Source organism: Schistocerca cancellata, chromosome 1, assembly GCF_023864275.1.
Source record: "Schistocerca cancellata isolate TAMUIC-IGC-003103 chromosome 1, iqSchCanc2.1, whole genome shotgun sequence".
Lineage (NCBI taxonomy): Eukaryota > Metazoa > Arthropoda > Insecta > Orthoptera > Acrididae > Schistocerca > Schistocerca cancellata.
In genome coordinates, this window is record NC_064626.1 from 697,081,199 (window position 1) to 697,095,737 (window position 14,539).

Below are 14,539 nucleotides of genomic sequence, written 5' to 3' on the forward strand. Positions count from 1 at the left end.
GTGTCATTGAACTCCTACCAGACTGAAGAAGTCTCACGTGTAAGAGTGGTAACTGATTGAAACATGAGCTGTTTTTTCTGTTGAACAATCAACGTTTTCATTTCTGCAACAGTGTTCATTTAGCAGTCTGAAATGTTTTGTCATCTGAAAATCCTTGCTTTTGAATCGGGTGTTCAATAATGTTGCTGGAGATTACTCCAAACCACACTGATAACCCTTTAAGCAAATTTCAACCAGTGAGTTTGTTTCTTGGGGATATTTTTGTCTTTAAAAGGTTTTAGTTGCCATTCCATTATCTTGGCAAGATTTTCATTTTTGGAACTGATACTGTTTTCTATGAGGGCAACTCTTTGGTTGCCTCATAAAAAAAACTTTCAAAATCTGTAAAACCTGGTGCATTATCTCCTAGTCTGTATCTTTTGAAGTTTAAGGTCATCGATTTTCCACCTAAAATAGCGAGGTGAGAAATCATGGGATCTTTATTTAAAGTAAATCTTTTCAACATTTTATAATTTGTTCCATCTGGTTGGGACATCTTGTTTCAATTTCAGTAGGTCTTTTTTTTAATTTTCTTGCATTTAAGCAAGTTTGATAAAAGCAAAGGATTTCTCCTTGAGATACACAACTCATTTCAACTTGTCGACAGTTTTCTGCATGGACTTCAGAAATGCATGTTGTGCAGTGGGGTTTAAAGAATGTGCAAATCATGGGATACGTGCAAGTTTTAGAAGTATGCCAGTTAATTTTGTATATGACACATTTTCTGTTATTATGGAAGGGATTTTAAAATTGACTTTAGGTATATTTTGGATAACAGACTTTACCCAGTTTGAGATATTTTCTACAATCTGTCTGTCTTCGAATTGTGAGCACTCTAAAAGCTATGACTTTAGTTCACTCTTCTCAAATTAATGTTACTTACACTTGTCCACCTACCAGACATAAGGCAAACTGCCTTTTCGGTAGCCAAAAAATTTTTAATTTTTACTGCAAATCATTTTTGAAACCTGTACATCTAATTACATACATTTACTTAATGTGGACAGCTTTATAATATTAAAAAAATTACTTATTAGTTGTTGTAAATGAAAAGCAGTTTAGGGTGAGGACACCACAAAGGAGAAAAATCAGGACTTGGTCCAGAACCTGACAGCACTGATGGGCTGGATAGTGCTTGAGACTCATTTGCCTTTTTCGGAGGATACCTTCACCTGAGGTGGAAGCAGACGTCAACGAGGACAGTTTCGAGATATGATTTCTCGAATTGCTGCATTGATTGATGGTGATATAGATCTGCTTCCTGGACCCAGTTGTTCCAGAGGTACTGTAGGATGCTTCAATTTTAGATGTCTCTTCAGGTTTGATGATTAGCCAGAAGCCATGACAATTTTCTGGTGACAGTAGCAGCATTTCTTTTTCTTCGATTTTGGTAAAACGATACAGAACATTGCTCATAATCCTTCTAGGTGAAGGTAATGTTGGTAACATGTTGTGCAGCGCTGAAAGTACAATTGTCAAATTAAAACATTTGCTATTAACATAGCCATTGTTCATTGTAAAAGCTTAATGTGAGAACAGATATTCATGCAACACATTCTGTAATTAGAAGTATAGAGAAGCTGTAGGAAGTTGTGATCTGCGAAACCTAGAGTCACAATTGTGATGTTTGTATTGTGTACGAAAAGGTCTGAAACAGTCATAGTGATTAAGGAACTCGCAAAGACAAGACTGACAGTATGTGAATATTTTACCGCTGAAAGATAAAAATTTTGAATAATGTGATATCCGAAGTTTGACGACTATAGCGTGTGAACAAGAGATAATGGTGCTGATGAAAGCAGTAGAAAAGCAGTGCAAATGAACTCTAAAGTCTGTGCTGTAGGAACTACGAACTTGTCTGCTCATGCTGCCACAATTTCTACCACCGTGTTTGTATTGTTACTGTAGAATGACCATCACTTTCAACTCATTTCGACGAACTCTGCCATGTATTTCAGAATATCAACATCCATCTCTTTCTTCTAATGAACTTGGACGCGTAGCTCAAGCCAAGCGTGCTCTCCAAGTTTCCTAAATATAAACTCCTCTGTCCTAAGAGATCACAGAAGTTACACATGAGGAGGTGTAGTAGTGGCATACTGACACTTCGACTTATTACCGACTATGCTACTCACATCTGATACTAATGAAGACAAACATGATAAATATATCTTTGTAAATATCAAATCCCTTAAAAAAAATGCCTAATATGCATTCTCTACAGACCTCCGAAAGTAGGCAGGATAGCCTGTTTCAAAACTTGATCTTTCAAAATTCAGTTAGACTTAGAATCATACAAATAACGCTGGGAACACTGACATTAATATTCTGCCCCTTCACTGTGAAATTTAAGTGTGTAGTTTCTTCTTCAGATTACATATATTTGCCATGAAACACATAAGCAAGGAAATTTGTTCCTCGAATTTCAGCTCAGAAACTCATTAGCAAATTAACTCTGTTATATAATAAATATATTCCCCCAAAGACTGGAAACCTGAAGGGAAAACCTGCACCTTGGCTAACGGAGTAGCTAAAACCGTCCATGAATGTCAGAGACACAGCACTTCGGACTCACAAATGACCTCGTACCATTGAAAATAAAATTGATTACATGCGGAAAGCAAAAAGAATCAATCAAACTGTGGGAAACGATAACTAAGATATGTAAGATATGCCAATACACTAATGTAAAACGTAAAGACCAGAAGCTCTACGGAAAAGTTTGTGTGATCTAGGAAGAGTAAGTAAAGTAGAAGCTGCAGCTGATCCCATTGTTCCAACAAAGGAACTAAAGCAGTACTTGACTTCAGCGATAACCTTCATTGAACCATAAACAAAGCAAAGACTTACTGATTATTTTGCAGAGGTAAATGAAAGTAGTTGTGAAAAATTCTTTCGTAAACTGACAACACTGTTGAAAAAGCCTTCAGGTCAGCATTTACTGTTCAGGACAGTGTTGCAGTCCAAATACTCAAGCTTATTATTGTTGATCCACTACTGCTCATAATAACTATGCTCTCTAGACCTTGAAACTCTTTCCTGAACAACACAGTAGAAACATTCGTTCCCATCAAAATACAAGCACTAGGGATCTAATTGCTAAGAAGAACAGCTGGGTACATTCTGTCTGAGGGGAGAGTGGATGTGGACATCAGAAAAGAACTGAGAATGGAAAACGAAAACGAGCAGATTAAAGAATACAGAAACAACTGAATGGACTATGTTAAAAGAGTGGTGATAATTATTACCCAGTGGGCAGATGATATTTTGGAAGCCCCAGGAAAATCAACAATTTCAGCCGAGAGGGTGTAACAGGCAAATGCCTACTACATGCAGAGAGAAGAAGAGATATATTTGAAATATTATGATTTTTGAAGTAACTGTGATTTTAATAAGTTTTGTAATTACATAAAAAACTCTAGTCTGATGTAAGAGGACTCCTGAGGGCGTTAATATGTTCATGTTAAATGAATAAATAAAAAATTAAACATAATATACAAACAATGGAAAATCCAGGATGGAACGTAACAATACCAGAGAAGGAAAGTTGCTACTCACCATATAGCGGAGATGCTGAGTTACAATAGGCACAACAGAAAGATTCACACAATTATAGCTTTCCGCCATTAAGGCCTTTGTTAGCAGTAGACACACACACACACACACACACACACACACACACACACACACACACGTAAACGCAACTTGTACACATGTCTGCAGTCTCAGAGAGCTGAAACCACACTGGCAGCTCTCTGAGACTGCAGATGTATGTGCAAGTTGCGTTTACGTACGTGTGTGTGTGTGTGTGTGTGTGTGTGTGTGTGTGTGTGTGCTGCTGACAAAGGCCTTAATGGCCGAAAGCTATAATTGTGAGAATCTTTTTGTTGTGCCTATCGCGACTCGGCATGGTATTGGGCATATGCACTCTTCTGAATGGTTTCTGAGATACATTGTTACTTATTTTCTTTATTATTCAGTACAGTGTCATTGTTTACAATGTCCCATAGTTGTGTGTGTGTGTGTGTGTGTGTGTGTGTGTGTGTGTGTGTAAGTGGCAATCTGACTTTATCTACATTGCTGATATTCCTACCTGTAGTTTCCATTGTTTGATACGCGCACGTGCTCTCTCTCTCACACACACACACACACACACACACACACACACACACACACACACACACACTTTTCACTGCTAACTGGCCATTATTGTATTAGTGGACAATAATCATTATGCCCATTGTAGCCAACAACAGACTCAAGTGACGAGTTTTCAGTTGAGTGGGCAGTGGCAGAGACTCGTGAGGATGTCACACGGCCAGCTGACAAGTTTATTTGTGATCCCTACAGTGTTTCTCAGGTGGAATGGTCAGTATTCAGGGACATGACAGGACTGCTCACTCAAAGCGAAAAACGGGGCTTCAGAATGCATACCTTAAGACCTACAAAAACTTGTTCAGTAGACTAGACTTTTTGCTTCAAATGGTGGTTCTTATTATAGCTCTGAATATTGAGCATTCCTCGTGGGACATCCTATACTAGCTGTTGACTGTTCCTATGTCACTTACAGCAAAATTCTCACCAAATAATTCCTGTCTTGTAATCTCATAACCTTTTTTGTCAAGTAAGTAATACCAGTTGCCATTCAGATAGGGATTATTGCAAATTCCTGGCCAAATGCCTTAATTTTGTAAACTATACAAGTGTGACACTTGAAGCAAAGAGGTGAAATGTGAGAAATACAGAAATTAAACTTAATATAGCATTTACAGCATTAATCCATGCTCCCATGATCTCTCTTCTTATCCTCTCTCTAGTGACCTGAGTCCAATGTGTCTTTCATTGTCAGCATGTAAATTCAATCTTGACTGTATTAATTGATAAATGCCACTGCTAGTTTGTAAAGGAAGTAAAGATCTGTTAGTGTTTTAAATATTTGCTAGACTTCAAAATAATGTGATATATTATTTATTTTTTTAGGAGTGGTATAATTTCCAGTCTAAAGAATTAAACGATGGAAATATCAAAAGTTTCCGTTTCCCAACTATGTTACCAGAAGATATAGCTTCTACCCATAAGACTTTGATTGAAATTTTTGAAATACTTACTGAAAGACATACTAGTAATTCTGAAGGTGAAGAAAATAATTTAGAACGTGAAACTACCATTAAAACAACATGGGACACAGAAGAAGATAATATTGGAAGTGGAAAGTCAGAACCAGTGCTAGAAAGCAAAACTAATAGTCCACTGTCCCACAGACCATACCAGCAGTATCACAGTAAGTAAAATAATCTTTGTGTAGCAGTTTCAAGATTACTGTAATGCCCTGCTATGCTTGTGTTAGTGTTAAAACCATTTGTGATGTTCCTACTTTGTACTATATCATCGAACCAAAGAAAACTAAACACCAAATTATATTTAAGACGAGGTGACACAGCTACTGTTGTTATCTGTATTTTCACAACATAACACGAAAAGTCTGTCCTGTTTTTAGTCATTTTCCTATGGTGTTCTCATTTAGACAGTGTGTTCTATAAGAAGGTAACTGCTACAGATTTGTGTATGAGGCTTTAAGGATCACAGTTATTAGGTTTCTAGTCCAGGAAGGATTCTGATCTCAGTTACACCATTAACTGGCCCTATAAACTTAGGGATTCGACATCATTCGTAGTTGATGACAAACAACTGCTAAATAAAGATAACAACTACCCCATATAGGTCACACCATTAAACTGAAACTTTTTGCAGATTAAAACTGTGTGACAGACAGGCCCTGAAACTAGAACCTGGGTAATACTCTTACTCTTTGAACTGTACCAGCACGACTGATGACTTAAGTGAGCTATGCGATAACAGTCAATCGTTAATATCTAAGTTAAATAGAATAGTTCATTGTGTACCAAACAACTTGAAATTGCTATTAGGAGCTTTCTCTAACCAGGATTACCTAAATAGGTCTTACAGATTGTCTAAGAACAGTACAATCTGGCATGGAATGTGACACAAGCAGCATAATTAGCGGTTTGAATATTTGTAGGGTAATGAGAATTGTGAACAAACTAGAGCCAATGTTATTTCCTATTTCCATTAATGCTTGCATTTGTATCAACCTTTTGAGTATACATACACACTTTGCATGTAAGCATAGTATTAATTAGGATCACACAAGTGCTTCTAGTTTTTCTCTGAACTGCAGATGATAGGAGGAACGAAGATCAATGTTCGGCATCCATTTAAAAATGAAGCAAGTGTTTTAAGGTAGCCAGTGTGAAATAATAATCACACTGTTATTATGCAATACATTGACCTAAATTACAAGATGCATGTTCACTGTTATTTGATCTTGCGATTTCAAGTGACAGTGGAATCTAGGCCCAGAATTTTCATCTCGTGCTAGGTTTTACTCACCACCAAGATTAGCATTTTGATATGTATTTATCTTTTAAATAAACTCAATAAATAGCTTAAAATATGCATACATGTAGAATAATACGCATGTTTTTACATTGCTAAGACAGGTGGTTGCCATAGCGTTGCTGAAGAAATCGTCCTAGTATTTGCCTGAAATGAGTCCAGAAAAGCTAAATTAGAATGGCCGGCCTGACCAAACTCGATCCTCTTGATTATGATGTCAGTGCCTTATAAGCTGCACTGCCTCATTTCGTTGCTTCCTGTTGTACATTTTTTATGATCTACACACAGCTTACACCAGGTAATTTTATAATAAAAACATTGTTATGCACTGCATTGATACACACATGGAGGACACCTACTGGTGACTCTTGGGCCACAAACGTGCAACTATGCCCCATGTCATTATACTCTTCCTCAGTCTGTCTGAGGGACTGAGTCAGCACCCAATCATGTTCAGTGTGATATTGAGCTAAGGAGAATGACAAGCCATTATTATCAAGCACTGTAGACCTTGGCACATGATTTTCTTGTAATAGTATTATGTCGTGATCATGTACTGCAGTGTGGCAGAGCATTGGAGATGCGCCATTTCATTATTAACCACTACTCTGTGTCCACTAAGTAATGGTCAATACTGTAGTGTGCATTACTTATGAAGAATTTTTTAGCTACTGGTACCTTTTCAAACATTTGTATTTTAGTAATCTTTTTCATCTAGTTCCACAGTTTATTATATTGCTTTATTTCCTGACGGGAAAATGCTGCTTTTACTTTTTTGTTTGTTTTTACTTGGTACATGTAAATCCACAATGGCTCTTGTTCCCTGATTGGGACTGTAAGTGAAATACTTAATAATGTTTGCCTTAATTTGTACAAAAGAATGGTGAATGTACTCACTTGGTACAATAAGGATACCCAGTTCCTCATATCTTGAATATCATGTGTTCGAGACGGTAGAAGGCTGAGTAGTTCTAGAATTTACACAGAAATTCTCGAATCGCTACACATGACATCCATCTCTGGCAGCTAAGACAGAGTGTCAGGCATACACACATAAGTAAAACGTTAGACACAAGTGGAGTCTTACAAAACTCTAAACCAACATGAGGAATTTCCTAAATGCATTGCAGAGATGTCAAATCTCCACTTGTGTGGCAAGAAAAAATATGCAAGTGCTGCTATTAACAGCAAAATATATGCATAGAATATGCACAGATGTACACACTTGGTTAAGGCTGCGAGTTCGGTACATAAACAGAAGTCAAACCTAGATAATGACTATCAGAAATTCATTGTACAAGTACACTTTCAATGTAATAACCACCAAATGTATTAAAAAGGGTTTCAAAGTGTGAAATAGACAAAAATACAATCAAGAAATGTAGCTGTATTGTTGTGCTTCTTTGTTTCCGCACCTGTCTACTGCTCAGTGAATCAGCTATACAGTCATTGGCTATCTTTACTGAACTATTGTTGTTATTCCACGCTGTATTTTCTATTGTGAAGAAAAATTGTATTGTACATAGTTGAACCCATCATTTCTAATAGATTTATCTGGATCACTGTCCCTTTCTACAAAACCCATATATCAAAATTTGCACAGAGCACAATTTATTGCTAATAATTGGTTTCCTAATCATGAAAGGTGTACATTAGGTATATCCACAAAGTAAGTTGCATGTGGTTATATAAAACAAACATATACAGATACAGAAAAAATATTTATTGTAATAAAATCTACAACTGTTAATCTACTTTTCTACATAGCTTCTGAAATTTTACAGGCACTTGTCATAGCATGGCACAAGTTTTTGAATGCCTTCTTCATAGAAAGTTGCTGCCTGTGTATTCAACCATGAGGTAACATGTTCTTTCAGCTCGTCATCTTCGTTGAAGTGTTGAATTTCATGAATTAGTTATTGTGAGATTTGCGGAACTTCCATAGGAAGGGCAATAATGTAAACTTACAGTTGTGCTTAATCTTCTCTTCAATTGTGTGAACCAGTTCATCAGTAACCACAAATGGGCATCCACTTCGTTCTTCATCGTGCACTTGATCATGTCCTTCATTGAACAGTCTGACCCATCTTCTAACCATTGAATCACTCATAGCACTTTGTCCGCAAACCTCGCAGATTTGCCAATGAATTTCCTTTGGTGTAACTTTCTTTGCATTTAGAAAACGAATCATAGATCTGATTTCACAGTCGTCGGCATTTTCAATTATGGCTGACATCATAAAGAAGCACTACAAAGCACATGTCGGCAGCAGCGATCTGAAAATGGCGTACATGTCTTCAGAAATAGAAACAGAACTTACTTCGTGGACCACCCTCATATTTGGAACAGAATTAGAAACACTGGAAAGTTGATTATATAATGGTAAGATTTTAAACTAAAATATTTTCCACAAACATAAATCAGCTTTACGAAATGTAAATTAAAACTGAAATTAAGGATATGGGGTCTTTATAAGCTGAAAAGCAAAGAAAAGTTGTTTAAAAATTTTGAAGGGAGCAATGACAGAACAAAAGAGTCAAAATAAATACAATAGAAAAGGAACAGGTAACAAACTAATGAATGCATGGGGGCACAACTAGACAAAAAGACAATGCCTAGTAGAAATCCTTATATCAATATATTATGTGTAATAAATATATTAAATTTAAGTGATGAAAGAACAAAATAGAAAAATGCAGCAACTGAAACAAGCATAAAGGAGTAAAGATAATGAAAAAATTATTTTGACAGGAAGTACAAAATTGTAAAGAACCATGGCTAGAGAAGAAATGAAAATTTAGGAAAAGCTTTTGGCAGTGTTAATTGGCATACATTTTTTGAAATTCACAACTTTTATGGCACAAAATATTACCTGCAACGTGCACAGAAGTCAGGTGGCAGTTCTAAGAGTTGAAGAACATTGAGAAGGGAGAGAGCCATGTTGTATCATATTACCAGTGTCGATTTAAGGCCAAAGCAACACAAGCAGCCAGTTTGGGTGCCAAACTGAGAGAAGTGTCAGAGGTATGCATTTTTCTCATGTGAATCTAGTCGTTCTCAAGCAACATATGCCTTGCACTTTGTGTAACATCACAGCTGAAGATGTACTCGGCTGCTTCCCTATGAATGCAATGTTGTGGCCCAAGTCATGCTGGGGCGTAGTCACCTAAGTGTTAGCTGCTCTTGAGCCATACTACTTATCAGAAAGTTTGTGTTCTTCTCACTATTTCTTAGACATTATCATGGATATGGTCACAAATACTTTGAAAACCTACAGAAAATCACAAAGGCATGTTGAATTTTGCCGGAGTAAACACTGAATTCCCTGCAGTTTATCCATCTGAAGAATTCATTGACAAAAACTCCTACAGTCATTGTGTCTATTTAAAAACAGAAATAATACAGTTTTACCAGAAGTTTATTTCTGGATGTACTAACAGTAAATGTAGCATGTAATTTGATAATATAAAAACTAATTGGAGGCATAGTATTATCTACCTATCAAGCTACACAGGAACCAGGCACATTATGGCAAGTACTGTACTACTAACAAAAATGAAACAAATGTGATAGTGATTGAAGGAGTCTCAACACTCAGCATAATGGCACACCATGTAAAATACACTCAAGGAAATCCGCATGTCCTGATTCTTAAAACACAGGTTGTGGAATTACCCACCAGGCCTCAGCCTCCGCTAATTTCAAGTTGCCGCCGTTCATACCTCACCTGTCATTCAACAACATCTTTGCCTTTGTACTTCCACCTCGACTGACATCTCTGCCCAAACTCTTTGCCATTACAAATGTCTGCTTGTGTCTGTGTATGTGCGGATGGATATATATATCTGTGTGTGTGTGTGTGTGTGTGTGTGTGTGTGTGTGTGTGTGTGTGTGTGTGTGGCGCGCGCGCGCGCGAGTGTGTACCTGTCCTTTTGTCCCCCTAAGTTAAGTCTTTCCACTCCCGGGATAGGAATGACTCCTTACCCTCTCCCTTAAAACCCACATCCTTTCATCTTTCCCTCTCCTTCCCTCTTTCCTGATGAAGCAACCATTGGTTGCGAAAGCTTGAATTTTGTGTGTATGTTTGTGTTTGTTTGTGTGTCTATCAACATGCCAGCGCTTTCGTTTGGTAAGTTACATCATCTTTGTGTGTGTCTATATATATACAGGGCTATTACAAATGATTGAAGCGATTTCATAAATTCACTGTAGCTCCATTCATTGACATATGGTCACGACACACTACAGATACGTAGAAAAACTCATAAAGTTTTGTTCGGCTGAAGCCGCACTTCAGGTTTCTGTCGTCAGAGCACTGGAGAGCGCAGTGAGACAAAATGGCGACAGGAGCCGAGAAAGCGTATGTCGTGCTTGAAAAGCACCCACATCAGTCAGTCATAACAGTGCAACGACACTTCAGGACGAAGTTCAACAAAGATCCACCAACTGCTAACTCCATTCGGCGATGGTATGCTCAGTTTCAAGCTTCTGGATGCCTCTGTAAGGGGAAATCAACGGGTCGGCCTGCAGTGAGCGAAGAAACGGTTGTACGCGTGCGGGCAAGTTTCACGCGTAGCCCGCGGAAAATTGGCTCATGCCACAACTGGAGACCGACAGCGCCGACTTCATCTTTCAACAGGATGGTGCTCCACCGCACTTCCATCATGATGTTCGGCATTTCTTAAACAGGAAAACCGATGGATCGGTCGTGGTGGAGATCTTGATCAGCAATTCATGTCATGGCCTCCACGCTCTCCCGACTTAACCCCATGCGATTTCTTTCTGTGGGGTTATGTGAAAGATTCAGTGTTTAAACCTCCTCTACCAAGAAACGTGCCAGAACTGCGAGCTCGCATCAACGATGCTTTCGAACTCATTGATGGCGACATGCTGCACCGAGTGTGGGAGGAACTTGATTATCGGCTTGATGTCTGCCGAATCTTTAAAGGGGCACATATCGAACATTTGTGAATACCTAAAAAAACTTTTTGAGTTTTTGTATGTGTGTGCAAAGCTTTTTGAAAATATTTCAAATAATAAAGTTATTGTAGAGCTGTGAAATCACTTCAATCATTTGTAATAACCCTGTATATATATACACCAGAGCCACTTCCTCATCTCCTCAAACCCAGAACCTCCCACAGAAGAACCCCAAAAGTGCCCCACTTGTTTTTAGATATATTTTTCCCACGTGGAATGTTTCCCTCTATTATATATATATATATATATATATATATATATATATATATATATATATATATATATATATATATATATATATATATATATATAGGGAAACATTCCACGTGGGAAAAATATATCTAAAAACAAAGATAGTTAGTGGGAAGTATCCAGATAACCCGGACGGTGTAACACTGTGCCAAGATGTGCTGGCCGTGCACCAAGGCATGTTTAGCCACAGGATGATCCTCATTACCAACAAACACTGTCTGCCTGTGTCCATTCATGCGAATGGACAGTTTGTTGCTGGTCATTCCCACATAGAAAGCTTCACAGTGTAGGCAGGTCAGTTGGTACATCACGTGGGGGCTTTCACACGTTGCTCTGCCTTTGATCGTGTACACCTTCCGGGTTACAGGACTGGAGTAGGTGGTGGTGGGAGGGTGCATGGGACAGGTTTTACACCGGGGGCGGTTACAAGGGTAGGAGCCAGAGGGTAGGGAAGGTGGTTTGGGGATTTCATAGGGATGAACTAAGAGGTTACGAAGGTTCGGTGGACGGCGGAAAGACACTCGTGGTGGAGTGGGGAGGATTTCATGAAGAATGGATCTCATTTCAGGGCAGGATTTGAGGAAGTCGTATCCCTGCTGGAGAGCCACATTCAGAGTGTGATCCAGTCCCGGAAAGTATCATGTCACAAGTGGGGCACTTTTGGGGTTCTTCTGTGGGAGGTTCTGGGTTTGAGGAGATGAGGAAATGGCTCTGGTTATTTGCTTCTGTACCAGCTCGGGAGGGTAGTTGCGGGATGCGAAAGCTGTTTTCAGGTTGTTGGTGTAATGGTTCAGGGATTCTGGACTGGAGCAGATTCATTTGCCACGAAGACCTAGGCTGTAGGGAAGGGACCGTTTGATGTGGAACGGGTGGCAGCTGTCATAATGGAGGTACTGATGCTTGTTGGTGGGTTTGATGTGAACCGACGTGTGAAGCTGGCCATTGGACAGGTGGAGGTCAACGTCAAGGAAAGTGGCATGGGATTTGGAGTAGGACCAGGTGAATCTGATGGAACCAAAGGAGTTGAGTTGGAGAGGAAATTCTGGAGTTCTTCTTCACTGTGAGTCCAGATCATGAAAATGTCATCAATAAATCTGTACCAAACTTTGGGTTGGCAGGCCTGGGTAACCAAGAAGGCTTCCTCTAAGCGACCCATGAATAGGTTGGCGTACAAGGGGGCCATCCTGGTACCCATGGCTGTTCCCTTTAATTGTTGGTAGTCTGGCCTTCGAAAGTGAAGAAGTTGTGGGTCAGGATGAAGCTGGCTAAGGTAATGAGGAAAGAGGTTTTAGGTAGCGTGGCAGGTGATCGGCGTGAAAGGAAGTGCTCCATCGCAGCGAGGCCCTGGACGTGCGGAATATTTTTGTATAAGGAAGTGGCATCAATGGTTACTAGGATGGTTTCCGGGGGTAACAGACTGGGTAAGGATTCCAGGCATTCGAGAAAGCGGTTGGTGTCCTTGATGAAGGATGGGAGACTGCATGTAATGGGTTGAAGGTGTTGATCTACATAGGCAGAGATACGTTCTGTGGGGGCTTGGTAAGCATCCTGACCCACAACTTCTTCACTTTCGAAGGCCAGACATACCAACAATTAAAGGGAACAGCCGTGGGTACCAGGATGGCCCCCTCGTACGCCAACCTATTCATGGGTCGCTTAGAGGAAGCCTTCTTGGTTACCCAGGCCTGCCAAACCAAAGTTTGGTACAGATTTATTGATGACATTTTCATGATCTGGACTCACAGTGAAGAAGAACTCCAGAATTTCCTCTCCAACCTCAACTCCTTTGGTTCCATCAGATTCACCTGGTCCTACTCCAAATCCCATGCCACTTTCCTTGACGTTGACCTCCACCTGTCCAATGGCCAGCTTCATACGTCCGTCCACATCAAATCCATCAACAAGCAACAGTACCTCCATTATGACAGCTGCCACCCATTCCACATCAAACGGTCCCTTCCCTACAGCCTAGGTCTTCGTGGCAAATGAATCTGCTCCAGTCCGGAATCCCTGAACCATTACACCAACAACCTGAAAACAGCTTTCGCATCCCGCAACTACCCTCCCGAGCTGGTACAGAAGCAAATAACCAGAGCCACTTCCTCATCTCCTCAAACCCAGAACCTCCCACAGAAGAACCCCAAAAGTGCCCCACTTGTGACATGATACTTTCTGGGACTGGATCACACTCTGAATGTGGCTCTCCAGCAGGGATACGACTTCCTCAAATCCTGCCCTGAAATGAGATCCATCCTTTACGAAATCCTCCCCACTCCACCACGAGTGTCTTTCCGCCGTCCACCTAACCTTCGTAACCTCTTAGTTCATCCCTATGAAATCCCCAAACCACCTTCCCTACCCTCTGGCTCCTACCCTTGTAACCGCCCCCGGTGTAAAACCTGTCCCATGCACCCTCCCACCACCACCTACTCCAGTCCTGTAACCCGGAAGGTGTACACAATCAAAGGCAGAGCAACGTGTGAAAGCACCCACGTGATGTACCAACTGACCTGCCTACACTGTGAAGCTTTCTATGTGGGAATGACCAGCAACAAACTGTCCATTCGCATGAATGGACACAGGCAGACAGTGTTTGTTGGTAATGAGGATCACCCTGTGGCTAAACATGCCTTGGTGCACTGGCAGCACATCTTGGCACAGTGTTACGCCGTACGGGTTATCTGGATACTTCCCACTAACACCAACCTGTCAGAACTCCGGAGATGGGAACTTGCCTTTAAGCATATCCTCTCTTCTCGTTATCCACCAGGCCTCAATCTCCGCTAATTTCTAATTTCAATTTGCCTCCGCTCATACCTCACCTGTCTTTCAACAACATCTTTGCCTCTGT

At 39.9% G+C, this 14,539-nt stretch overlaps 1 protein-coding gene across 5 annotated transcripts in view; it reads left to right on the top strand.

Moving 5' to 3' along the window:
* LOC126184526 (uncharacterized) overlaps positions 1 to 14,539 on the top strand; it is a 338,097-nt gene that overhangs the window by 266,644 nt on the left and 56,914 nt on the right. For all 5 annotated transcript variants that reach the window (XM_049926932.1, XM_049926965.1, XM_049926957.1 and 2 more), the window contains one exon: positions 5,020 to 5,320. In XM_049926932.1, the coding sequence (XP_049782889.1) occupies positions 5,020 to 5,320 (301 nt within the window). The remainder of the gene's footprint in view (positions 1 to 5,019; positions 5,321 to 14,539) is intronic.